Source organism: Xiphophorus couchianus, chromosome 12 (genome assembly GCF_001444195.1).
Source record: "Xiphophorus couchianus chromosome 12, X_couchianus-1.0, whole genome shotgun sequence".
Taxonomy (NCBI): Eukaryota; Metazoa; Chordata; class Actinopteri; order Cyprinodontiformes; family Poeciliidae; genus Xiphophorus; species Xiphophorus couchianus.
The window spans coordinates 20,304,567-20,328,814 of record NC_040239.1 but is presented as its reverse complement, the minus strand read 5'-3'; the positions used below and the strand labels follow the sequence as shown (position 1 = coordinate 20,328,814).

Genomic DNA, 24,248 nt, shown 5'->3' with positions numbered 1-24,248 from the left:
TAGAGCAGCGTTTCCGTCTGCCACACACCTGGATTGAATATGTGGGTGATTAACAGGCTTCTGCAGCACTTGATGGTCATGCAAGCATTTGAATCAGTTTCTCTGGAATAGAGCTACATCTAAAACATGCAGAGCAGGGGGGGCTGAGGACTGGAATTGAGAAGCACTGCTTTAGAGTAATGAATTTCAGAAAATGTATACAGTGATAGTGTATGCTTGCATGTGTGTGAAAAGTGTCACTCTGATTTTTGACAGGAGTTAGGTTTACTGTGGGACTAACAGGCAATGTGTGAGCTGTCAGTGCACACTTCTTCTTTCTCACCCCTCCATCAGTACCTTTATGCACACTTTAATAAGGCATAATTAGCTTCAGTGGTGTCTTATTCCATCACACCACTTTACATATTTCTTACATGAGGAATTAGCTTCACAGTATCTGACATTAGGTTTGTGACATACGATCATTATGTTACACAACCCTGGATTTACTATCCTCTGTAGTGTCTTTCTCACTTTTGCCCCATGTTTTAGTTGTAGGACCGAAGCAATACAGCAAAAATGACAACATTATTCTTTGTTTGAAATAATCTTAGTTTTGGTCAAAAGATTGTTTTGACAGCTGAGGCAGACTTTACTTAATTTGCCCTTACAAATCATGGGAGAGACCTCACATTTCATTAACTTTCACTAAATTTAGCTGTGTTTCTAGCTGCAGAGGTTATGCACTCATTGAGCTAACGAAAGTTAAGTCTATTGCAACTCCTACCTGATGTGGCAAGCATTAGTTCTTCATAAAATTTTTTGAATGTCTATTCAATATACCAGTCCTAAATATTTATTTAATAATTCCTTCAGAATAAATGTATTTCTTCCCAGTGCTACATAGCCATCTTTATATTCTTTCTGGAGTATATTTTTCAGTCTGTTCATTTTTCTCTATTTGCTATAACATTTTCTTGGCTATGATGTCACAACATTTTCTGTGTAACTGCTGAAAAAGGTCATGACTTCCAGTTAATCAGGTTTGTGAATTTGCCATTTATTCCTCGCACAGATTTTGTAGTCCAAGTTCAGCTATGCCGAAGTTGCAAGTAAACAAGTCAAAATGGTGGGTTCTAGTGTGTATTAACCCACAGGATTTCTGATTCTGACAACAGAGCATCTTTGCAGTGTCTGGTTAAACTGTATTTTTCTCAAGAATGTACCCACATCAGGGGGGAATGTCTGTTTACTGCGTCTGTATCAAGAGGGATTTTCCAAAAGACTTTGTCTGATTGAGGCGTCAGTCCCTGCTCTCTACTAAAATGAGGTACACAGCAAAGTGGGAAGTTCCAAATAATGCAAAAATTACAGCAAAGCTTATGTCAGACATGAATTTTGTGTGTTAATAATGACGTCTTGACCATTGGTTTGATAGCAGGATTGAGATTTCTGCTTCTGTTAGCACTATGTACTAACTTTTAGCGGCCTCCTTGAGAATATAATTGTACTGCAATTGGATATTGCAGTACAATTTTTTGGATATAATTATTTGGGTTTGTTTTTGCCATTGTTGTCTTGGGGAACACATAATCCAAATGCATTTGGTGGGGATCTTAATGCCCCTGTTAGCTAACGCCTTAATTATGTTGAGGTTTTGTTTACTTAAATAATATCGTGGTAGCATTCATCTTATTATAGGTATTTGACATGCATGGACATATAGTTAAACTACGCTCCATATTGTAGGTAGCTGGTATGGATGGAGAGGGAGTAAATACAGTAATAAAACCATTGTGATGCATTCATTTGACTGTGTGGTTCCGCAGGCTCATTGTCTTCATTCTCTTGCTCTCGGTCAGACTCTGGATTTTTTGGGCCTGTTTATGTTTTTTGTCCTTATTTTATAGCTAAAAAAGAGTAAAATAAAACCAATGAAAATGTTCACTTGTGATGCATTTGACAGAATTCACTAAATGGTGGTATCAGGACTTGAGATAAAGACTAATGAGTGAGCATCACTGCTTTTTGTTGTAACTGCTTGAGTTTTGACTTTTGACCCAAATGTGCGAAAGATAATTGTGAGTATGACCTTGTCTTTTTCTTTTCACTATGCCTCCTTTTTCACTATTTTACTGTTCTTCCTGCCACTGCCCTGGAGTAAGCTGCCACATCCTTACATACACTCACAATGAGTACAAATGTGCACACACACAGGCTCTGTGCTGCTTCAGTTTGCTTAGTCTGTGTGACTGGGGGATTAAATCAAACCTCTTAAGGATGTCTGTTTTCATCTTTTTTTTTTAAAAAAAAATGTGCCTTCACCAAATATCAGATTTCAACTCCTGTTGAGCTGCTGGACCACCTGCCCAATGCCATTCCAATGCATGTATATGTATAAACCTGAAGACAATGTACCTGTACCCCTCATAATATAGTTGTATATAATCCAGTATAAAAATGCAGAGGGTTTTAGCTTTTTTGCCTAATTATCCAGGACCTCCTAAAAAATGTGTATTTCTACCAACAAACAAAGATCGGTGCTCTTGCACACACAACCACACAGCAACCCACTGATAGAGTTGAGTTGATTAATACGCTTCCATACACACATTAATACGCTCTTAACCGCTTTTAGGATTCTTACTTTTTAGCCCCGGGTTCATAGTGTGCAACCTCTCAACCTCATCTAATCGCTCGCCTCTCTTCTCCTCCAGATCCCCACAGCACCGGCCCATGTTTAGAGGGATAATAGCGAAGGAGGAGGAGAAAAAGGGAGGCATGAAGGGATAGAGAGTCTGATCAGAAGGGATGCTGATGAGGATAGTGAGGAGTAATGCGGTGGGGAGGGGGGTGGGAGCACTGTCTTAGCACTTAGCCATACAGAAGTTTGGGAGTTCACTTTACTCTGAATTTTAGCAGTAATCCAGTTAGCTATTTTCTGTCAGCCAAGCGGAGGAATGGCAGGAACAAAAGGCACATTCATGGGCTTAAGAAGCTTCCAAAGACTTCACCCAAGGCTGGCTGGCTGGGATTAGGCCAGTAGGCCCAGGAAAGAAGAAGGGGGGAAAGGAGTGCAAAGAGGACCAAAAAAAACAAGAAGCAGAGCATCGCCCTGCTTTAAGCGTCACTTAGTTTTTTAAATGACTATAATAATTTTCTCTTTTTACAAAAATTTGTCTTTCTTTCACTTTGGTAATCATCCGAAGGCTCGCAGACAAATTAGATAAAAACAAAAAAACACTCTTCCAGTCTGAAGGAGCTGCTTGACATTTTTTGCTGTTTTTTTTAATTCTTGCTATATTCACTGTTATTGCATCACCAAAATTAAAGTGGTACTCAGAAGATGCTTTTTTATATCAGTTAATAGAAAGACAAATACAAAAAAATAGCAGTATTGTCCAAATAAGCTCAAACAGCCAAAAAAAAGTTTGACTTTGAAGTAAAGATTGATGTGCTTAAATACTACTTGGATTTAAAATTTTATAAAATTTTAAGAAACTGAACAGTTGACTAAGAGCAAATGCTGGTGGCTACTTGCATTCTGTTCTATTTCTGAAGCAAAATCTAATAATGACATCAAAACCAATTTTTTACCCTGTGTAAATCTTAATACTTAATGCATTCAAACATTGTTGAAACATTTTCACAAACAGTGGTATTACATATGTTTATGTGTGAGAAGGAAGTACTGCAAATATTACCGTAGCTATCAACATGTTTTATAAACATAATAACCATATTGGGATTTGAGGTTATGTTGGTTAGAAAATTGCATCTCCCCCCTTTGTATTCTGACTTTAGGGATGCTTCCTTTTGATTTTTTCACAATGGAACTTGGATATTTTTCATTTAAACATAAAATAAGATTGTTGTTATTCTGTTTTTTTTTGTTTTTATTTATTTTTTTTTTGTTTTGGGGTTTGTTTTGTCTGTGTTTTTTCATAAAAACACAAACTGCAAACAGACCAAATCCATTTGCGGTAGTCTTTGTAATGTCTTGAAAGTGAAGGAATGCTTGAAAAAATATTTAGTGAGGTGGTTCTTGTTCCAGAGTTAATGAACCACATATTTTTATTTGGTTTCTTTGTTCGTCAGCTATGGCCTGTTTATTTTTTTTTTTAAAATTAGAGCCATACATTTTTTAGAACATTGTCTTTATTTCAGATGCATACAAAATCAGACCCTTGTTGGCTGCTTTTTTCTTGATTGCAACTGTAGCCTAACCAGCATGTATATTTTTTCACAGTACTGTTGAAGTTTTCCTAAGGTTTGTTGCTTCAATGATTTAGTGCAGGCCAAACCTTTGAATCCCAGCTGTGTTTGTCCACTAAGGCCCTTCCGCTCTTTTAAGCACATAGTGTTTCTGTTCCATTGTTCAGAACTTTATACAAATGGACTTGTGGATTCAATAAAAAAGTCATTTTGGCACATAGACATACTTAACAAAGCACATGTCAGATATTAGAAACGTTGATGATTCTACACGACATCGCTGTACCATATTTTTGTCTGACTGGAGTTTTGCTTTTTGTCACCCTCACCCATTTCCCCCAACCTTTGATCCACAAGCAGTTATACAGGCAGTTAATTGACTTTTGACCTACAGATTTGACAAGAAGTTTGGCTCAGTATTTCCAAGGACAGGTAGAAACTTGATTAACCTTTGAACCTGGTCAGAGGAGAGTTCAGTGACCAGGACTAGATGGCAGATCACCAGCTTGCTGCAGAGAACAGATTGGCTAGATGCCATTTTATTTTCACTTCTTTCTCTCTTTTTTTTCTCTTTTTGGCCTCTGGCTGCCCAAATATGTTTGTACAAAGGATTTATGTACATGTGTTTTAGTTGTCTTATTGTAGGACTCCCACATAGTCTGTCCAGCCACGTTTTTGCAGCATCTTCATTTAATGTCTTAGCAATGCAAACAAAAAGCTAAAATTAAGTGAATGTTTGATTCATACATGATTAATACCCCAGAAGCTGACTAAAATCTTTGACAACTCAAGTCAATTAAATGTCCTTTTTACAGACCAACATCCAGGCAGAGGTGTCTGTTTTAAGAGTATTTAGATAAGTCATCTGAAAGTCTGAAAGAGGAATAGTTTTAGTTGGATTTTGGTCTTGTTTTTCTGTGAGAGCATATTCTGCACATATGTCTTCTGTAGCACAGAACATCTGTTCATGCACACATTTGTGTGCAGCTGTGTGTTTGACCAAGGCAGAACCTGCATTGCCGGTCTCAGATCCCTGCTCCCAATCTTCCAGTCAGGTCAACCATCAAACACTTCCATCCTGCCCTCCCTCGCACCTCCTCACCCACCAAGCTCCGTGCCCTCAGTCTCCCACTCTTTCTCTTGCTCTTCCCCTCTCTCTCCCTCTCTGTGCACACAAGCCTGCTGTAAATACAGCCTGGTCCAAATAAAGACATACAGACACACACCCAGGTACACACTTATGCACACAGCCCTAGGGGTCATCCTGGAACAAACACAGCCTTGTCTGCCTGCCCGCTCTCCTTTGCCTTATGTCAATTAATGACTCGCAGTAATTTCACCTGACAATCGGGGCGGCATCGAGAGGCTAGCTGAGATGTCACGGCGATGACCTCGCTGGCCCGCAGACACTCTTTTCTAATAAAGAATCTCACAAACCCACAGCAACTTCCTTTGTACTTTGTTAATGAGTTATTGATTTGAAACAATGCCCTGGCAAATATTGTCAGAGCAGAGTGACCCCACCAAGGTCATGCTATTTTATTGTATACAGTCCGCACATGCTTATCTGCACGTGGGATAGCATACACACTGTAGTTTTGCTTCTCTTTCTTCGTCGTTCTTTCTCCATGTCATTTACTCACCCTCCACACGCTGTATATTCCCTCATTGCAAAGTCAAATAACACACCTTCTCATAGATTTCATCCTCTCTCTCTCTCTCTCTCCCTCTCACACACTCACACACACACACACACACACACACCTAGTTTCCTGCTTCTTGTTAGGCTTACACACATTTTTCACCTCATTCTCCCTTTTCTCTGTCTCTTTCTCACATCATTATATTCCCAATCCTCCATAGGTGCTATACCTGCTAATTACCCACAATGCCACAGTCATTATTTTCCCATCTCTGCCGCTAATTTGCTCCATACCTTCCTTCCCCCAGCTCAAGCGGACCCATCAGCTCACAGACAGCTTCCAGCTCGTCTGAGCTTTCCGTCTGCTTTTAAGGAGAGGAAAGAATGAAACAAATATGAAAAGGGAAGGAAGAAGAGGGAGAGAGAGGGATGGCAAAAGACTACATGTCCCAGCCATTGATTGGATTGCAATTGCAAACAGGTGTCCTACAGGACCACTTTTAATTGTACACGAAGAGACAAGCATGCCATTGTGCACAAACAAACAGAAACTAACTTGTCCTAATAACCTATTAGCTAATACCAAACATGTAATTAGCTACATTGCTTATTTAATATCTAATCATTAGGCCAAATGAAAACAAGTTTGTTCTGTGCTGAGCTTGACATATTAAAGATTGTAATGACTAGGGCTGTGAATCGCTTAACTCAGTGTGTGGCCTGAGCACAATACAGGAAGGAGAGATTGAAAGATTCAGTGAGTTGCAGAACTGTTCATGCCCATAGAAGAGATTTATACATTTTGTACATTGCCTCTACACACTCCTATGTATTTTATTGGGATTTTATGTCATTGACAAACACAGTGGAGCATATGAAGCGTTATTCTGGCTGCTGTGCAACTCATCTCCTTACAGATTCAAAGCATTTTTCAACTCTTCTGTGATGGCCTCAGATGTTTGTTACAGAGAGTATTAGTGAACAAACAACATAATAAAGACCAAGAAATACAGAAGACAGTCTATTGCTTTAATTATGGAGAAGTTTAAAGAGAAGTTATGTTATAAAACCATATTCTTGAATTTGAGCATCTCATTCAAAACTGTTTAGTTAATATGACTGGCCATGACGAAACCAGGACAAAGTGTCATTTTGGATATTTTGAGTTATCTAGACATTCTGAAAGTGTGGATTCTAAGCTTTTTAATGATGTCACATAGAAATAAAAATTTAAGTAAAATGAAAAAGATATGAATGTTGGTACTCTGCTTAAAAAGACAGAGTAAAATGACCAGCTTCCTGGTCTGCTCATTTACTTTGCATTGTAATAACCCCACTTCCCATCATTGACTACCAACAGGTATGACTGGGAAGGTATGCAGTCAAGAATGAGTTTCTGTCTGGTTAAAAAGAAAACATATATATATATATATATATATATATATATATATAACTATATATATACAGTAAACCCTCGTTTTTCGCGGGGGTTGTGTTCCGAAAAGAACCCGTGATAGGCGAAATCCGTGTGGTAGTTACCTTTATTTTTTACAATTATTATACAGCATAATTAAATACTCTACATTGAAACCAAAGAACAAAACCTGTTTTCAGGCCCAAGCATTTTTTTAAAACGAATATAACGCTTTCTTACAAATAACTACAGTAAAATAATCATTTTAATCGTCAATAGGAAGTACAGTAGGACAAATTGTGACTCACGTATTTCACTGTGCCTCTGAATGTGATGCTGCGGCCTGACTCCGCTCTCTAGTGTCTTTTTCTTCTGAAGCCTGTGGTGCAGGTGAGTTTTTTTCGAGAGAAGAACATAGTTATCGGTAGTTGTTGTCGCTCTTTTTTCCTTCTGGGCAAAAACATTTACCAAAATTTGCCAAGCTGTATTACATATATTTAAATACTGTAACATTGTTGGCACATTACAGTATATAGAGAAGAAGCGCAGAGACTGTTTAGCCAATCAGGACGCAGAATACAATGCACTGTGAAGAAAAACTGCACAAAAAAATTCGCGAAGCAGCGAGGCCGTGAAAGGTGAACCTCGTTATGGCGAGGGTTCACTGTATATATATATATATAAGTTTACAGCAGTTTTGTGCTGCTTTGTTGTGAGCCTTTGTCATGAAGTGGTCAGTGAACCCTGAACTTCAGTGGAATTAAACCATGGCTAAATACATAATGGAGAGATTATTTTCTCTTCTAGCCAGGGAATGCCTTGGGAATCTCCCAGAGGAGCCACCCCAAGTGGCTGTAGAAAGGGAAGTGTGGGCCTCCCTGCTTAGGCTGCTGCCCCCGCAACCTTGACCTTGAATAGTAATACATGCAGCATGCTAAACAATGTTTTTGTTAAGCCCAACATGGATTATTATTTTATTTTAGATGTTACAGCTACTAGACGCAGTTTCACTCCTGTTCATCATTTCACACTCAGCGAAGCCTTAGCAGTGCAGCACCTGGCCAGGTAGGCTCAGATTTGCATGCTGACGGTATCGTGATAGTGTTCTAAAAACAAAAAAAGTTCTGAAACTCACAAATTGAGAAATTGAACATTATTCCTGTAGACATGAATGCCTCCAATCATAAAAATATTCCTGGCATGTTTTTAAAACTGTATCTTTCTGGTGGAAGTCGTCCTCTCTGAAGTAAGGATGTACACCTGTTGGCTTCAAGAATGTCCAGTTATTCTCATGTCATGTTGCTCTCCTCAGTTCCTTCAGAAAATTCATCTAAGAGAGAAACACAGCTAAACATGTAGAATCTACAGTCTTCAAAGGAATTTAAGCAAACATTGCAGCAAAGGGTGTTTATCTGACATACTGAACCAGAGAAACCTATGCATACCTTTTCTTCTGATTTACAAGTTCCCAGTACTTTGTGTTTGTTTGTGTCATTAACTATTGATAAAATACATAGACGTTTGTGGTTGTTACTTGAGTGCAAAATATTTTAGGGATTTTGAGTAGTCTGGCAAGGCACTATATTCAGTGAAAAGTAGAGTGTGTGAGAGGGACTGTGTGGGCTGAATAAGCTACTTGTTTGCCTTCGTTCTATAAGAGAAGAATGAGTGCCATCCACTTCATGGCTTGTGACAAACTACTACTAGTTCTCCTGGATTCTGTCATGTTATGAGTGTTTGGATAGATTTAGCCTCTACCTCAGATATTTCTCTGAATTACACCTTGAAATATTTAAGTGAGCTTTTTTTCAAAGGTTGGAACCATCACTGCACTAGCAAGAGTCCAGATTAAATAAAGTTGTTTAGAAATCCCGTGACACTGTTCCGACAGTTTTGGCACTCCCTAAAAGGTTTGTAGAGGAGTGCAAAAAAGTAGAATAGCTCTTACCCACGAGATGCTTTCCAGTTCCACGCTGCTGACTGTCTTCCAGCCAGAAACTTCAGCACTTTCAGTTGTTTTCTGTCATTTAGGTGAAGGAGGAGGAGCAGGCAGGAGAGCAGGGAGGTCTTAACTGGTTGTTTGTCAGAGTGTGTTGATGTTGTTGGATTCATTGTTTCCTGTGTTGGTCAGACACTTGGTTTGTGTTGGCTTTGGTCCCGTTATTCTGGCTGCTGTGCAACCCATCTCTTTTTTTCTCCCTGCTTCTCATCACAGTGAATAAACACAGGACCAGTATTAAACTGGGCTAGATTTAGGAAAACAGGAGCATGTGTGTGAAATTGACTGTGCATATGTGTGCATGTTGCGTTTGTGTCCATTAGATGCATGCAATTAAATGTGACTCTATAAGCAACATGAAAGATTTTTAGGTAATTTAAAGTAAATTGGAACATCCTCGAAACTTGAAAATTACCAGCCATATTGTTTCAGGGAATTACCATGTAATTATTTAAAAAAATAACTTTATATTTTCCAGTACTTTTGACAACTTCATTATGTCTAGTTGATTGATTGATAATAGTTAGCTGTCATCTTCTTAAGAATGTTTGGACCTAACTCTGTCTTAGTTTTATAATAGTTTTTTTTCTGCTTTGTATTCCCTGAGGAGAAACCATAGATCCCTTTACATCCACTCATCGCATACACAAACAGCATCCTCCCTCAAATGTCCCTTGACAGTCATGGTTGAAGAAAGATGGCAACAGGTGCACAGTTTGAATGCTATTCTGACAAGGCTGGCAGATGCACACACAAACACACAAAAGCAGCACAGACTGTGTAGAAAAACTCTGGGAAGAAAAGCATAAAAAATAAAATACCTCATGTGAGAGCTGGTGACAGGAAGTCGGTCTCACAGGGCAGCATGCTCCACTTCAGCGAATTAACCTCAGGAAATAATTGCAGCAATAAACTAATGTTGTTTAGATTATTCAGTACAGCACTATGCCAGGCATTCAGTCACTTTGTTTTTGCTGCTAGTGTATCAGCAAATTGGTGGGGGTGGAATCAAGGGCTCTTTGTCAAATTGAAGACATCAGTCTCCGGTCAGTGAAATATTTATTGAAAATTTAATGTCATCTATATGCTATCGTGCTTTTTTAAAGATATTCACACCCCTTTAGAATTTTTTTTTAACCTACAGTCTCAGATCAATGTATTTAATTGGCATTTGGAACCACGAAGTAGTAAACTTTGAAAACTGTCATTTATCTAAATATAGGTGACTGTAACTTAATGAGAAAAGTAGTCATGTTTCATTTGGAAAGTTGTGGACTTAAATCCACCTGCATCCACATTTACATGTCAATGTACGCCTGGGATTTTCACTTATCCCCAGGTTGTCTACCTAGCTGGTCACTATGACTGACAAAGAGTCAGAACATTTACCATTACCACCTACTTCCTTACCACCAAAGGTGTACATTTTTTGGATATGACCTATTCAGATCTACAAACCAGCATTTGTATTTGTCAAAATAGCTCTCGATCAGTCAAATTGGAATATATTGTTTTGATCTATGCCTGTAGTTGAGGTGATCCATTCTTGCATAATAATATGCTCCTAGTTAAAGTATTGCTTTGAAGATCTGGTAGTTTGATTAGTGCCGTTATTATGCTATGAGCCCTAGTTTCATGTCTTCAGCAGCCTCTAAAAGATATTCTTCCAGAATTGTCTTGTATTTACTGTCACCATTTCCTCATCAATTTTGACCAACTTCCCTGTTTGCTGCCAGCCTGTATGTTGTGCTAGTGGGAATATTGGACTTTGCAGTTATTTGCAGCTCTTGCATGTTGGTCCAGAAAGTTGTAGTTTGGTCTCACCTAATCATGCTTGCATCCACTTCATGGCTTGTGACAGACTTGAACTAGTTCTCCTGGATTCTTTCTAGTGTTCTGTAATTAATAACTAATTTTTGGAGGGCACAACTAATGGTTGTCCTGCCTGTCTTTCCACCTAGACTGTGGATCTTCGTTACTCGTACCTTTTGGTTGCTTCTCTGTTTAATGCCCTTATTCTCCATCCAGTTAACTTAGGACAGCCATGTGTAGGTACGTCTGCAGCTATGTCATGCTTTTTCACTTTCAAATGGTGGAAGTTCTCAGTGAGATGATTAGTGTTGGATATTCTTTAATAATTTAAATCTTCCTTCAACTTCTCTACAACTTTATCCCTGATCTGTCTGCTGGGCTCCTTGGTCTTCATGAGGTTGCTTGTTCTCTAATATTCTCTATCAAACTTTTTAGGCTGTCACAGAACAAGTGAAATTATCCTGATGTTAAAGTAAACACAAGTGTACTTTATTTACAAAATTGGTGACTTTTGTAGATTGGTGGTTGCACTGGATTTTAATTTATTGAAAGGGGCTCAACGATTTGAAAATCAAACCCTTTACCATTTTGTGTTGGTCTGTCATATATATACAATATCAATAAAATCTATTGAAATTTGCTGTATGATGAGAAAATATCAAGATTCAATGTAGCATGGACACTTTTGCAAGACACTAATTCTGATTAGCCTGCATATTAAGACTATTTTGAATGTGGAGCAGAGGTGACATGCACAGACTTAAGAGCTGCATACAGTCACAAACGCATGTGAGGCCTCTCAAGTAAAGGTTGACTAGAGAGGAGGACAAAAGGAGAGAAAAAGGTGTGTGAAAGAAAACAGGTGGCATCTGTGGAGGAGCAAAGAATATAGACAAGAAGGAGAAAGTGAGGATGAGGAGGCAGACTAATGAAATGAGCCTCATAGATGAAGGGTGACGTGGTGGAGGAGAGAGTAGGGAGACTTCAAAGCACTTTGATGTCACAGCCTTTCAGACAGACAACTCTGCTTCAGCCAGCCACTGCGCACATGCCCAGAACCCATACACATACCCACGCACACGCAAACACAACACGCACACAGTGAAACAAGTGCACTGCACCGATGGTAGAAGGGCAGGGTAACGTTGAGTTGCCCGCTCTTGCATCACGCTCTGTGAACTGAGGTTGGCGCTGACACTACAACCCCCACATGCTAATATGGCGCAAACACAAACAGCCTGACAGGTTAATTTAGTTCTAGACAAACACTACTACTAAAAATACACATCAGCACATCATCAAATGCTACAAGCTTACACAGACTTGTACGCACAGATGCAGGCAAGCAAAACGCTCATCAATTCAAAGGGGGGTTTACTATCCTCTAAAAGTTCTGTTTAAACCACATTCTGTTATATGTTTGTGTATGTGTGTTTTTGTTCTACACTTTCTCCTCAATTACCACCCTTTGGAAAGTGAAAGTTAAAGTAATTATCTTTCTGTTGTAATGTACTATCTTATTAAAATGCAATCACATTTATGGAAACTAACAGGATAGTCTCCGAAGAGACATCCTTTGTCCTTTACCTTATATTGCTAATTATTTGTTTTGAGTCACATTGAACAGTTTGACACTCAATTAACAGATGAGGCTCCATTCTCCATAGGCCGTGTGTTTGTTTATTTTCAGATATTTATTTTTTTACATGCATAGGTATGCTAATTAGTAGGAATGCGGGTGCTTGTCAGTGTGGTTGTGTGTTGTGGGGGTAGCATTTCTCTGGCATGGTTTCGGAGTTGCTTTGAAAGATACAGGTGTTTCCAGTCAGCGAGGCTCTGGGTGGAGAGCATTCTCTTGTGGGTATGCGTTGTTGATTTCTATTGTGAACCAGACAGTTTGATAGGAAATCAAAGCCTAGAATCAATGTCCCAAGTTCATTAACGGTTGCCCTTTTCTGGCCTGTACTTTTACTATTGTTCACTGCTAGCCTTGGATAAGCACTTACATCTCAGGTTAATTAAACACGTCTCCCAGTTCCATGAACCTGGATGCCTGTGTGCCTGTACACATACAGATGAGATTGATGTGAGTACATTGGCAGAAGTGTGCATGTTTTTATCTCCTGTTTGTTGTTGCAAACAGGAGATGACCTTCTTTTAGTGTCTTCCTATTATGCCCTCACTGGTGTTTGGATGGGCCATTGATTCAGCAGTGGGCTACAAATTAAGATTTAAATGTTATGTCATCCTCTCTATTGAGTTTTACATCTAGGGCATTTGCAAAATGCAAGACTTATTGATCTGCTGAAGTGTGGCTTTTTATTAAAGCTACCTTAGGCTAGCACCACTTTTTAATATTTTTTTTCCAATTTTGCTGGCCTTTAGGGTTAAGAATCTAATATTTTAGAATGAAAGCATCAATACAGTTTAATAAATGCTGATTCTTTAACTGGTTAGGCAAAGTCTGCTTAAATGTATTTCTGTTTCTCTTTGATACAGATGTCACATTTGATTTAGTTTTTTCTCTGTTAAAGGAAAACACCTCCTCTGAAGAACACGTGCTCTACGTGTGGGACCACTTTGTGTCTAAAGCTGCTGCCAAGAATGTCTTCATTATTGCCCACAGCTACGGAGGCCTGTCTTTCGTTGAGCTAGTAAGTGTGCTAGTTTTTCACCTGCCTACCTTACCTCCTATTAATTAAAGACACATTGAGATGCTGAACGCCATTCTTCTGTTTTATCTACAAAACTAGATTCAAGCTTGCAACTTCACATGAAACGCTGAAAATGTACAAATGAGCACCCATAAGCAGCAGATCTCAGTAGTATTCACAGCACTGTGTGAAATGTATAAATTTAGACTTTGGTAAATTTAAACATTTTTTCACCATTTTTGTTCTCTTCTCCTGACTGATACCTTTAAAAAACTGAATGCTGAATTTAATCAAAACATGCCTTAGCAAAGTATCAGTTTAATGTTGTGCAGGAGCTCTTACATTTCAGGTCCTCCATGAAACAAATTATGTAAGATGGAAAAAAGCAGACATTAACATAGAACAAAATATGTTTATGCTCTTTGTGAAAGTTCAGCCTCTGTCAACAGCCTGATTTATCATTATCCTTCTGTGCTGTCTACCTCCTATACACATCAAAAACAGGGTAAAAGATGAGGAAGAGTGGGGTTTTGGATATGTTGGCATGAGAGTACCTTGTAAATCTCTTTAGACAAAAAGTGGATAGGATGGAAACTGGTGGGAGAGAAGTTAAACTGATTTTCAATAAAAGCTCTATGTATTTGATATGAAGTGATAGACCAACACAATGTTGCTGATAAATGGGAAGTGGAAGAAATGTGACTCTTGGAATTCTTTTTGTTTGCTTTTTTGTTTTTGAAGGAGATTTGAGATTAGTGGTGTGTATTTATATTCAACATTCTTTTCTCCCATGACCATGATTAAAATGCAGTGGAAAATAAAAGGCCTTAGGGTGTAATTTCATCCCAGTAAAAGTCTAACCATCAAAACAACCAACAAAGATGGCAGAGACAAGTCAGGAATTAGGTTGTGGAGGTTTTAAACTGCATTATATTGAGAAACATCATCCCTAAATTTGAACATCTTATACAACACACAGAATCCTGCAGGATCTTAGTCTGTGCCAGGGTCTCCTTCCATCTGGATGCTCCCAAAAGTTCTTCTGATCATATGTTCAATCAAGTCGAGCCTGCTATGGTGCAAGCTCATTTTATGCTCTTCTATCCAGGATCTCATTCTTCATGATTCATATCTCATAACCTAAAGTTAGGTTTGGAATATAAATAAACCAGTAAATTGAGACCTTTGTTTTGAAGAATGTAAATGCAATTCCCTCAGTGGGTACACATGGACCAGAAAGGCCCTAAAGGCAACAGAGTCCCATATATATTCTAGCATCACCGCCCACACAATTCTTTTGTAGTAATGTGATAAATACAGAAAAGGGGTATGGATATTTTTGAAAGATGCTGTATTGTTGTACTTTAACATATTTTCTGGACTTCATGCATGATGACTCCTAATATTAACGTGTCAGGTTTTTTTTCTACTGTTACGTCCACCAGGCTTATTTGATTTGGTAACATTAAAGGAGACCACACAAGGATTTTCTGACTTAATGGAAATTGGATTTATTAAATTATACTAAAGAAATAAAACCTGAAAAAAAAAATGAGAAACCAAAATAGATTAATGCAAAAACCCATAGCTAACTGGAAAAAAGCAGATGCAAAACAAACCTAACAAAACCCATCCATAAGATACAAACCAAACCAAATGGAGTTCTGAGGAGGGAGAGGGAAAAGCCTACTGTCTGCTGCATGTGTGGCAGCTTTAAAGCAGCACAGCACCAATCAGGGCAAAACATAACACCTGCAGAAGGCATGTCTCCAGAACCCTGCAAGGAAAAAGGGCAGAGACCCATTGCAGCCATAACACTACAGATACACTGGGGGATTAAGATGAACAGATCATATAAGTTAAATCAATACTTAAAACCATTTTCTTTTGTGTTGTGATATGTACTGTTGCCACATAAGTGTATATGGTATGCAACAAATATTATGTTGAAAGGTTGCCTTCTCCAATGTAATTTTCTTCTACCATGCATCCTGCTGCTTTATGTTTCCCAAACAATATACATCATGTAGTATTGATAGGATTCATAAATGCATGAAAAATACTTTTAAATTCTGAAATTTTGATGTGGAACAATGCCGGATATCTTGTTAACTGCTTTTGCTTTTTCATAAAGATTTGCAATACTATTACTTCAAAGCACTACACTTCATTACCTCTGCTGATACATTGGACTGTTTTGTTTGATATAGGGGATATACTGCGAGGCTCACTACTTCCTGTATTATTTGGGAGATTGCTTTCTCCTTTTCTTTAAAATGAAGGGAGGAGGAGACAGGCAGCACAATGTTAGCATGGGTAGTGGGGAATTAAAGAGTTGGACTTGTCCCACTGGTGTTCACCGGGATATTTTCTGTCCATCTCTTTCACCTACTCTTTTTTTTGTTTCGCTATTTTGTAATTTTAATTTAACTACTAAATATTCATGTGGTGTTTTGTCTGTGACAGACTCATGTTCTCTTGGGTTTTCTCACTGTGTGACGAAGACCATCTATTCTCTATTTGAATCTTTCTGTCTCTGTTTCTTTCAAATTCTTTCTCTTTGTGTGAGTGTGCAAGGAAAGACTCAGTGAGCGCATTACTTACTACCTTTATGCCATGACCTTGTCATATGAAAACCCTGCAACAAATATGAATATACATCATATGTATATCAATTACAAAGCATAATGGATAATGGAAAAAAAATTCATTTAAAAGATACTTTGACTTCTGGAGGCAAGATAGTTAAATTATGTTGTTTCAGGTGTTGGTATGATCTTTAACTTAAAGTCATCAGTTTCTGTTGTTTCTTTTTTAAATTTCTACATATGAAGTTATTTTATTATTTTAAAAATGTAAGTACTTTACCACAAGCTCTTTGTCTTTTGGTAGAACAAAAACCAAATCTTCTTTCTTACACACATGCAAGATTATTATATTAAATCTCAGGTTTTAAATTCATCAGTATGCAATTCTTTAGTCTTGTTATGCATTCCCTTATCGACTCATGTCAGCACAACTACACAGTACATACACACACTCACAGTCTACTTAATTGAGGAGAAAGTGGTCCGAAGGGATAGAATGTGTGTGCATGAGCTGGCATGTGGCGAGCGGAGCCTTTCGGGATGAACCATTTGACACACGAGAAGACCCAGAGAAAACAAGCTGTCTGCGGGTTAATTTCCGCTCCCCTTTGCAGTTAATAAATACGTTTCTGATCAAGCACATCAAAAGGCCCAACATTAATTTCTCCTGCTCGCTCCCCTCGCCGCAGAGCATGTTAGCCAGTGTTTAGAGCACTCAAGTGTTTCAATGCAATTTGATTCTTTTTAAACACTTCACAGTGTGTACTAACTAATTATAGATGAATCAAAAGCTAACAAACTGCCTTTGAGTAGAAGCTAAGGCAGGTAAACAGAAAGTAGTACTGTAAGGTTACAGTACTGCTGTGTGCTTCTCCAGTCTAGCACATTTGTCACTTTATATAAATTCATCCATCCATCTGTGGTCTTCTCTTTTCCTACCTCAGACCTTCGGCCACTATGTTGTTTCCTCCCTCTTCAGCTCTCTGAGCTGTAAAGTTTGAAAGGACCACAAATTGCATTCCCTCAGTTGTCAAAAACTGTTTCTTTTTAGCTTGTAGTACACCAATTATATCAAGTTTTGTACCAGTTGTCACCCATCTGTCTCACTGTATAATGAGCTCAAACGTGAGTTGTTACATGATATCACCTTTCTGTTTTGCTGGTTTATTTCCACCGCTTGTGTGATAACATCAAAATATTCCAGTAAATCTGATTAGAAAAATAAAAATTTTGGTGAGACTGGAGGCTCTGCTTTGCTTTCTTTTTATTTTTTTCATCTGTGCCTATCACCTAAAATTACTGAAGGACAGATGCATCTCAGTGAATTATGCAACATCTTGATACTATTCTATTTCAGTAATTTAAATAAACATATATTTTCCACACATGGTGATAAATATTGACATTGATAACCTAGGCATATAGTAAAAAAAATAAAATAAAATCAGTTTTCAGAAACCACTGCATAAAGTTTACGAAACAACATAAATTTTCAACATGAATATTATGCTACTTCGTCGTTGTAGGAATGGCATGTCCACACACAATGGGCTATCCTTATTGTTAGGTCCATCCTGAACCAGAAATATCAGACTTGTTTCTGTCATTGAAAGTATTTTTTTCAGACACAAGAATATTTTGCATTTCATTTTGAAACGATTTGGAAATGCACACACTGGAAATTGCTGGTCATCCAGTCTAAAGTTTCCTCAGTCTGTGATGATATGAAGAGTTCATCTGTGGGTTTCAACCCACCGCCTATTTTTTTTTTTTTTATAAGACCAAGACATTTACCAGGAAATACTACAGCACTTGATGCCTCCATCTGCTCACAAGCCTTATGGAGATGTTGATTTTGTTTTCCAGCAGGACATAATACACACAGGCAAAACTACTAATACTTAATTTAATGACCGTGGTATCACTGTGCTTGATTAGTTACCTGACGTATACCCTGTAGAGAAATCCATAGAGCATTGCAAGGAAGAAAATAAGAGACACCAAAGTCAATTATCCAGACAACCTGAATGCCCGCTATTAAATCATTAAAGAACCAGGGCTTCCTTAACAACTCAACAGAACCACAGGCCGATCCATGTCCCCAATGCAAAAGGAGACTTGACCATGTAAGGAGTGCATACAGTTTATAGTACAGGGACATCATTTTAAGCAGACTGACATTTCTTATTTAACAAGGCTTTTTCATTGATCTTGCGTAATATTATACTTTTCAAACATCTATAGAATATCTGTTTCACTTATTGAAGAGAAATACTGAAATAAATCAACTTTCTAATTAGCTGAGCTAGATTTTTTGGTCCATGTATAAAGTTGTGGTAGTTATGTTGAAAAAATTCTGTCTATCCATCTCCAGACCATGTTTAAGAATCTCTTAGAAATTGATGGAAGGAACTTTTTTTATAGGACAGGCCAACATTATATAATGTTTTACGTAAGAATGCATCTGTCCCCCAGTACAGCAAAGTGTGGATGCCAACCAGCCAGCCACTACAACAGCTCCTCAGAAACATAGTTGCAGATTTTTGAGTGTCCTGTGTGAACACGCTATATATAAACTGTACATGCTTTCCGGAAAGCTGTCTGCACAGTTTCTCTGTAATGCCATCTGTTTCAATTCAGTGTTCGTTCTGTTGATGTGCAGTCTTTCTCTGGCATCTTCGGTTTTGTTTGTGTAAATATAATGTGTGCTGTGGCAGGTGTCAGATGTGGGATGAGATTGCTCAGGTGAGACAGGCAGGGATTTTATTTATTTTTTTCAGGGTATCTCCAGTTCAGTTTTCCATAATTATATTTGCAAGTTGTGCTTGTAGTTTTAATCATTTCATTTCACTTTTGTTTCACTTTGTGTTTTCTAAACAAGGTCACAGTCATTTTTCTATATAACAGCAACAGTTCAGCTTTAACTTTGTTTGCAAAATCCTTAATTAGCCATACCACTTCAGTTTTCGTCCTTTCTCAGGTATTTACACTCAAGTTCCACTATGCCTTTTTTTTCCTTCTACTTTTTTTTTGTCCTCCAGTCACTCGCGCTGAGATTGGTAGATTATTGCAATTTATGCTTTCTATGCAGGGCACCAGGTCAACAGCGTTGAATGTAACTTCCTGCTGATCTCTTAATACTTTTTCAACAACGTTTATTTCCAATTTCTCCTATTTTAGATCAAACTTACTATTTAAGAGAAGTCATTCATTCATTCCCCTTTTGTCATTGGTTCACAAGGTTATGCGTACAGGATGTATATAGGAAGACATCTTCCCAATAACTAGCTTCAAACATTTTCCAAAAGTATTCAGGGGCCAACACAGATATAGTACCCCTCCATCATGTTCCTTGTTTGCCCCTTAGTTCTCCTCTCACTGACAACAGCCTAAACAAAACCCTTTCCATGTTGAAGAGCAGCAGCTCTACTTTGAGCTCTCCCAACCTGATGGTGATTTTCATCTCTAAGCAGAACTCTGCCACTCTACAGAGCTACTTTCATTTAAAAACTTCTTTTCTCCGTGAAAATCAATTCTATTCTAACCTTGATAAAGGTTAGAATTTGGATCAAAAAGTAAATTGTAAGATTTACTATCTTGCTTAGCTTCTTCTTTACCATGACAGGACATAATAGCTGTTCTGACATTGCTGACAGAGCCTTGATGTTATTGTACTCATAAAAACAAGCACAACTTAGAGGCCTTGAGGTAGAGATTCACAGCTGAAATAGAGGAAGTGTAACACCCATGTCCTTTTAAGTTCCTCTTAAGTTAAGCATGATTTGGATGCAACAAGTTCATACTTTCAAATTAGCTTGAAGAACCATGCCTTTTAGATATTAGTTGTACTGTAATTCTGGAAATTGTAAAATTAAACATTTCTTGATTTTATTACATTTACTAACTCTGGATACCCTTTCCTTTGTCGTTGCTGTTGTCTCATGGAAATATGGCGTAAGTCATCTTTGTCCAGCAGACTTCTATTTTATGGTTTTTACTCATACAACCCTGTTAAATGGTTTACCAACTCTTTATATTCAGTAAATCTTTTTCTCATTTGTTAGTGTTCTTTCATTTTTAAATGTGTTTGAAATTGTCAACTTCTGGTTTCTCAGATTTGATTAGATAATACTAACACTAATGTATCCTAGGATCACAAGTTGAATTTTATTGGTAACTTAATATTTGATAATCGAATAGGTATTTGTTGTTTCAATGCGATTCTTCTAGGCAGGGCCGGACTTAGGAGGGTGTGGGCCCCTGGGCTTGAGCCCATGTGCGGGCCCTACTTAATCATGGTTATACAGTTTTTATCAACTGGACAGTCCTGCCCCCCAGGTCAATTCTCCATTTGCACGAATATAACAGTCAATCTATGGTTGCCATCTTAGTGATTTTTTTTTTTTGTTGCTATATTTCGCAGACACAGACACAAACAAAAAATCAGCTAGTCGGGTGCAATTGGTGCACCGCTGTTTTTGTTTTTAAAATAGCGATTTTTCTGTAGAAAGGTTGATAACTAATCAATTGAAGACCATTACTACAAACAAAATACATTTACTAGTTTTTAAAGAAGTTCCCTTAAAAAAAACCATATATATATATATATATATATATATATATATATCCACTATATATAGTGCATATATATAGTGCATCTTGTACTGTATGCTTGACTTCGATGTTTGCTCATCGAAGTCAAGCATACAGTACAAGCACATATTGCTAAACTGAAAGTATAACCCTCTAATTTGTGCGAAACTACTCCACATTGATAGTTATTCAAAATACTTTGTAAGTAGTGCAACCTTCACCTGAGGTCATCACAATGCAAATAAAAAAATCACTTAAGTTTGTTGCATATGAATGCTTTGAAAAGCCCTTCATTTAATGCTGTGTGCTCGTGTTGCCTGCCTTCGAAAAGTGCTTGCCCATCTATTGCTTCTGGTTTGTTTTTATCTCAAGGTTCTCCATAGCTGCGGGCATCTGAGTGTTAGTGCAGTTTCCTGCGTCTGTCTGCCTTTAGACTTATTTTGGTGTTTATGTCTGCATGTGGGCGCACACATATTGTATGAATCTGTATTTGCTTAATTATGTGTGTTTGTGTGCATGCACGTATGACAGAAGCGTGCACATTTGTGTCAACCCTGGCCTGAAGACACCTCTATCGTCCTGAGAAGCTATCAGAGCCACATTAGGGGGAGCAGAGGAGGAGAGAAGGTGAGAGGCAAAGATAAATGCCTGGGTCACACTAGCAGAAATTAGTGGAGCCGTATGCAAAGCTGTGGCGTTTTGTTTGATATGAAACAAAAGGACCACCATGACAAAAGTGCCTGCCAGCCTTCACAGCAGGGCAGCAGCCCTCCGCATATACACTAAGCAGCAATGACTATGTTTGCATACGTTCATGTTTTTCACTACACACTCATCTGTGCAAGGATGCTGTACTGCATGCATAACATGCATTGTGCCCACATCTACTTTATGTGTGTTATGTCTGTCTGTGTTTTTGTCCTCCGCTCATAATGACACACAATGCCTAGCTCTTTGTAAGGCCTGAGAAGACACGGTTTCTTCCTCAGTACAGCTACATATTTGCTCTATTAAGCGGCTGAAATATAGCCGTCTAATTTCTTTGGGAATGAATAGGATCTTAGAGAGCGGCTCTCCTCTTAACATAAGGATGTAAATTGAACTGTTTAAATGTCACGGCTAGCAAGCTGATTTGATTTGAATTGATTTGCTTGTTTCTTGGAAAAAAAAAAAAAAAGAAAGACCCCTCGACACCCCCGCCGAACCTTAGCCGCGCTGGCTGCCACAGATAGACCAAGGTCTTTCTTTCCACCTCAACAGCACATTGTAGGGCTCCTGAATTCTTCTATCTGCTGTGATTATGTACAAATGGCCTTCATTTGCCATCCATTTCAAAGCTGTAGTGCTGCATTGTGACTAGAGGCAGATGATGCAGACCAAATTACAGCGGGTTTGCTGCCTGAAAAGGATACTCACACAATAGGCTTTGTGAAGTATTCCCTTCAATATGTCGCCATTATTCTCACCTTTGTTGGTGTTTCTCTCTATGTTTCAGGAGCATTTTTTTCTTTGGTTTCTATCTTGCATTTCATGGTGCCAGAGAGCAGACTGGGATTAAAATACTTCTATATTATGTTATTCCCTTAACATGTAGACAACTATAACTTTCTCATTTACCAATGTGGTAGTTTTCTGCAGAACAAACACAATCTCAGAGCATTAAAAAAGTCGGATGGTTTTTCTTTTTGATTGTCTTGCACCTTCTGATTTGGCATACATAACATTTTGACCCTGACCAACTTGTAAAAATTCTATCAACCTTGATTTTTTTTTTTTTTTGCATTTATTTGCCAGCAATTACTTATTCTGGACATAGTGAGATAAAAATTTGCTTCATGAATATTTTGTGGAAATTCAATATGGTTTTCAATATCATCACTGTTCTACATAAAAGTTTGACCACATGCTGGAGTTACTGATTTAACATTATTTTCAAAACCATAAATGTAATATCTGCATCATAGCTGTCAGAGGTAGTCGTAGACACAGTAGTATACCTATTTCACCTTTCACTTGGTTGCATATCGACTCTCTTCCTAACACATAGAACCTCATCTGCATTTCATTATTTCTGTTTTGAAATATAAAGAATATCTTGAGAATTACTCCTTTTTTCTGACTAAGACTGACTTTGTAAACAAAAGTAAGATGAAAGAATAAATAATAAACTAATAAAGTATTTACGTTTTCCAAATGCAACAGTGACATAAATTAAATGTTTTCCTAGTTGTAAATAGTTATAATGACATCCATAATTATTATTTAATTATTATTAAACAAATATCTAACTGCTTACTATTACTGCAGGATATATGGTGGACCCTAGCCTAGTAAAAACCTGCCCCTTGAACCATGGAAAGTCTGGGCTCTCGGCTTTGGAGAAACGATGGCTTCTTGGGGGCGTGGACTGTGTTGTGGTTTTAAATTTTACCCACTCACTAGAGTTTGTTCTTGATGTATGTAATGCGCCAGTTTGAGAAGAAGCTTACAGGAAATTGCCTGTGCTGTTAACAACCGTCCTCCACTGCAAGGAGGGAAGTGCTGATCTGAACGAGCCAGGTGTTGTTAAGTGAATATTTTGACCAACTCGAACTGAGTGACTTTGTTCACTTCCTCTGCTGCCATTGCAGACTACAATTCTAAAACAGTGCAGAAAATCAACGTTATTGTTCACTTCTCTTTGTTTGCTGATTGATCCTGTGAAAAATTGACTAGAGAGAATCCAGACTGTGGTGGAAGCAAGAACTTGCTTTGAGTGGAGTTGTACATGAAGGCAATGGCCAGGCCAGGTGGACCAAGATCAGGATTATTTCTATTGTACTTTTTTTTTGTCTTTTTACAAGTGAAAGTTAACTTATTTCATAATTTATTAGTTGGTTTCAGGGACAATTTACTTGAACTTGTTCAACATTTAGACCCTTTTTTATTTAATTTTTTTATGAGACGAGACATTATGGCCTTTTTTTAATTAGCTTTGGGATTTTAAAGTTCACTAAAAATACTTCAGCCTTTTTCTGGGAAGAATTTACAAGGCAGTTATATTGATACTTTTCACAAAATTGCTGCTTCTCTAACTGCTTCAAACCATCTTCAAACTTTGCTGTTTGTGTTCCTGACCCTCGCCTACAGTACTTGTAGATTAAGAAATCTGACAGGCTGGTAACAAGATAAACAGACAAACTACATCCTACTAAAGACTGCATACAGACTAGCTAGAAGGTAATTTATGCTGTATTTGCCGTTAGGCAGCTAATGGGAGCAGAATGAAGAAAAATACCTGTGAAAAGTCCAGCTTAATTAGTCCAAAATGCAGGTACACTTACTGTAACTCTTAATGCTCTTTGGTGAATGA

The 24,248-nt window shown here is 38.0% G+C and overlaps 1 protein-coding gene across 1 annotated transcript in view; it reads left to right on the top strand.

The window, feature by feature from the left end:
• arb2a (ARB2 cotranscriptional regulator A) overlaps window positions 1-24,248 on the top strand; it is a 165,166-nt gene that overhangs the window by 68,709 nt on the left and 72,209 nt on the right. The window contains exon 8 of the mRNA XM_028033735.1: window positions 13,596-13,715. Within this exon, the coding sequence (XP_027889536.1) occupies window positions 13,596-13,715 (120 nt within the window). The remainder of the gene's footprint in view (window positions 1-13,595; window positions 13,716-24,248) is intronic.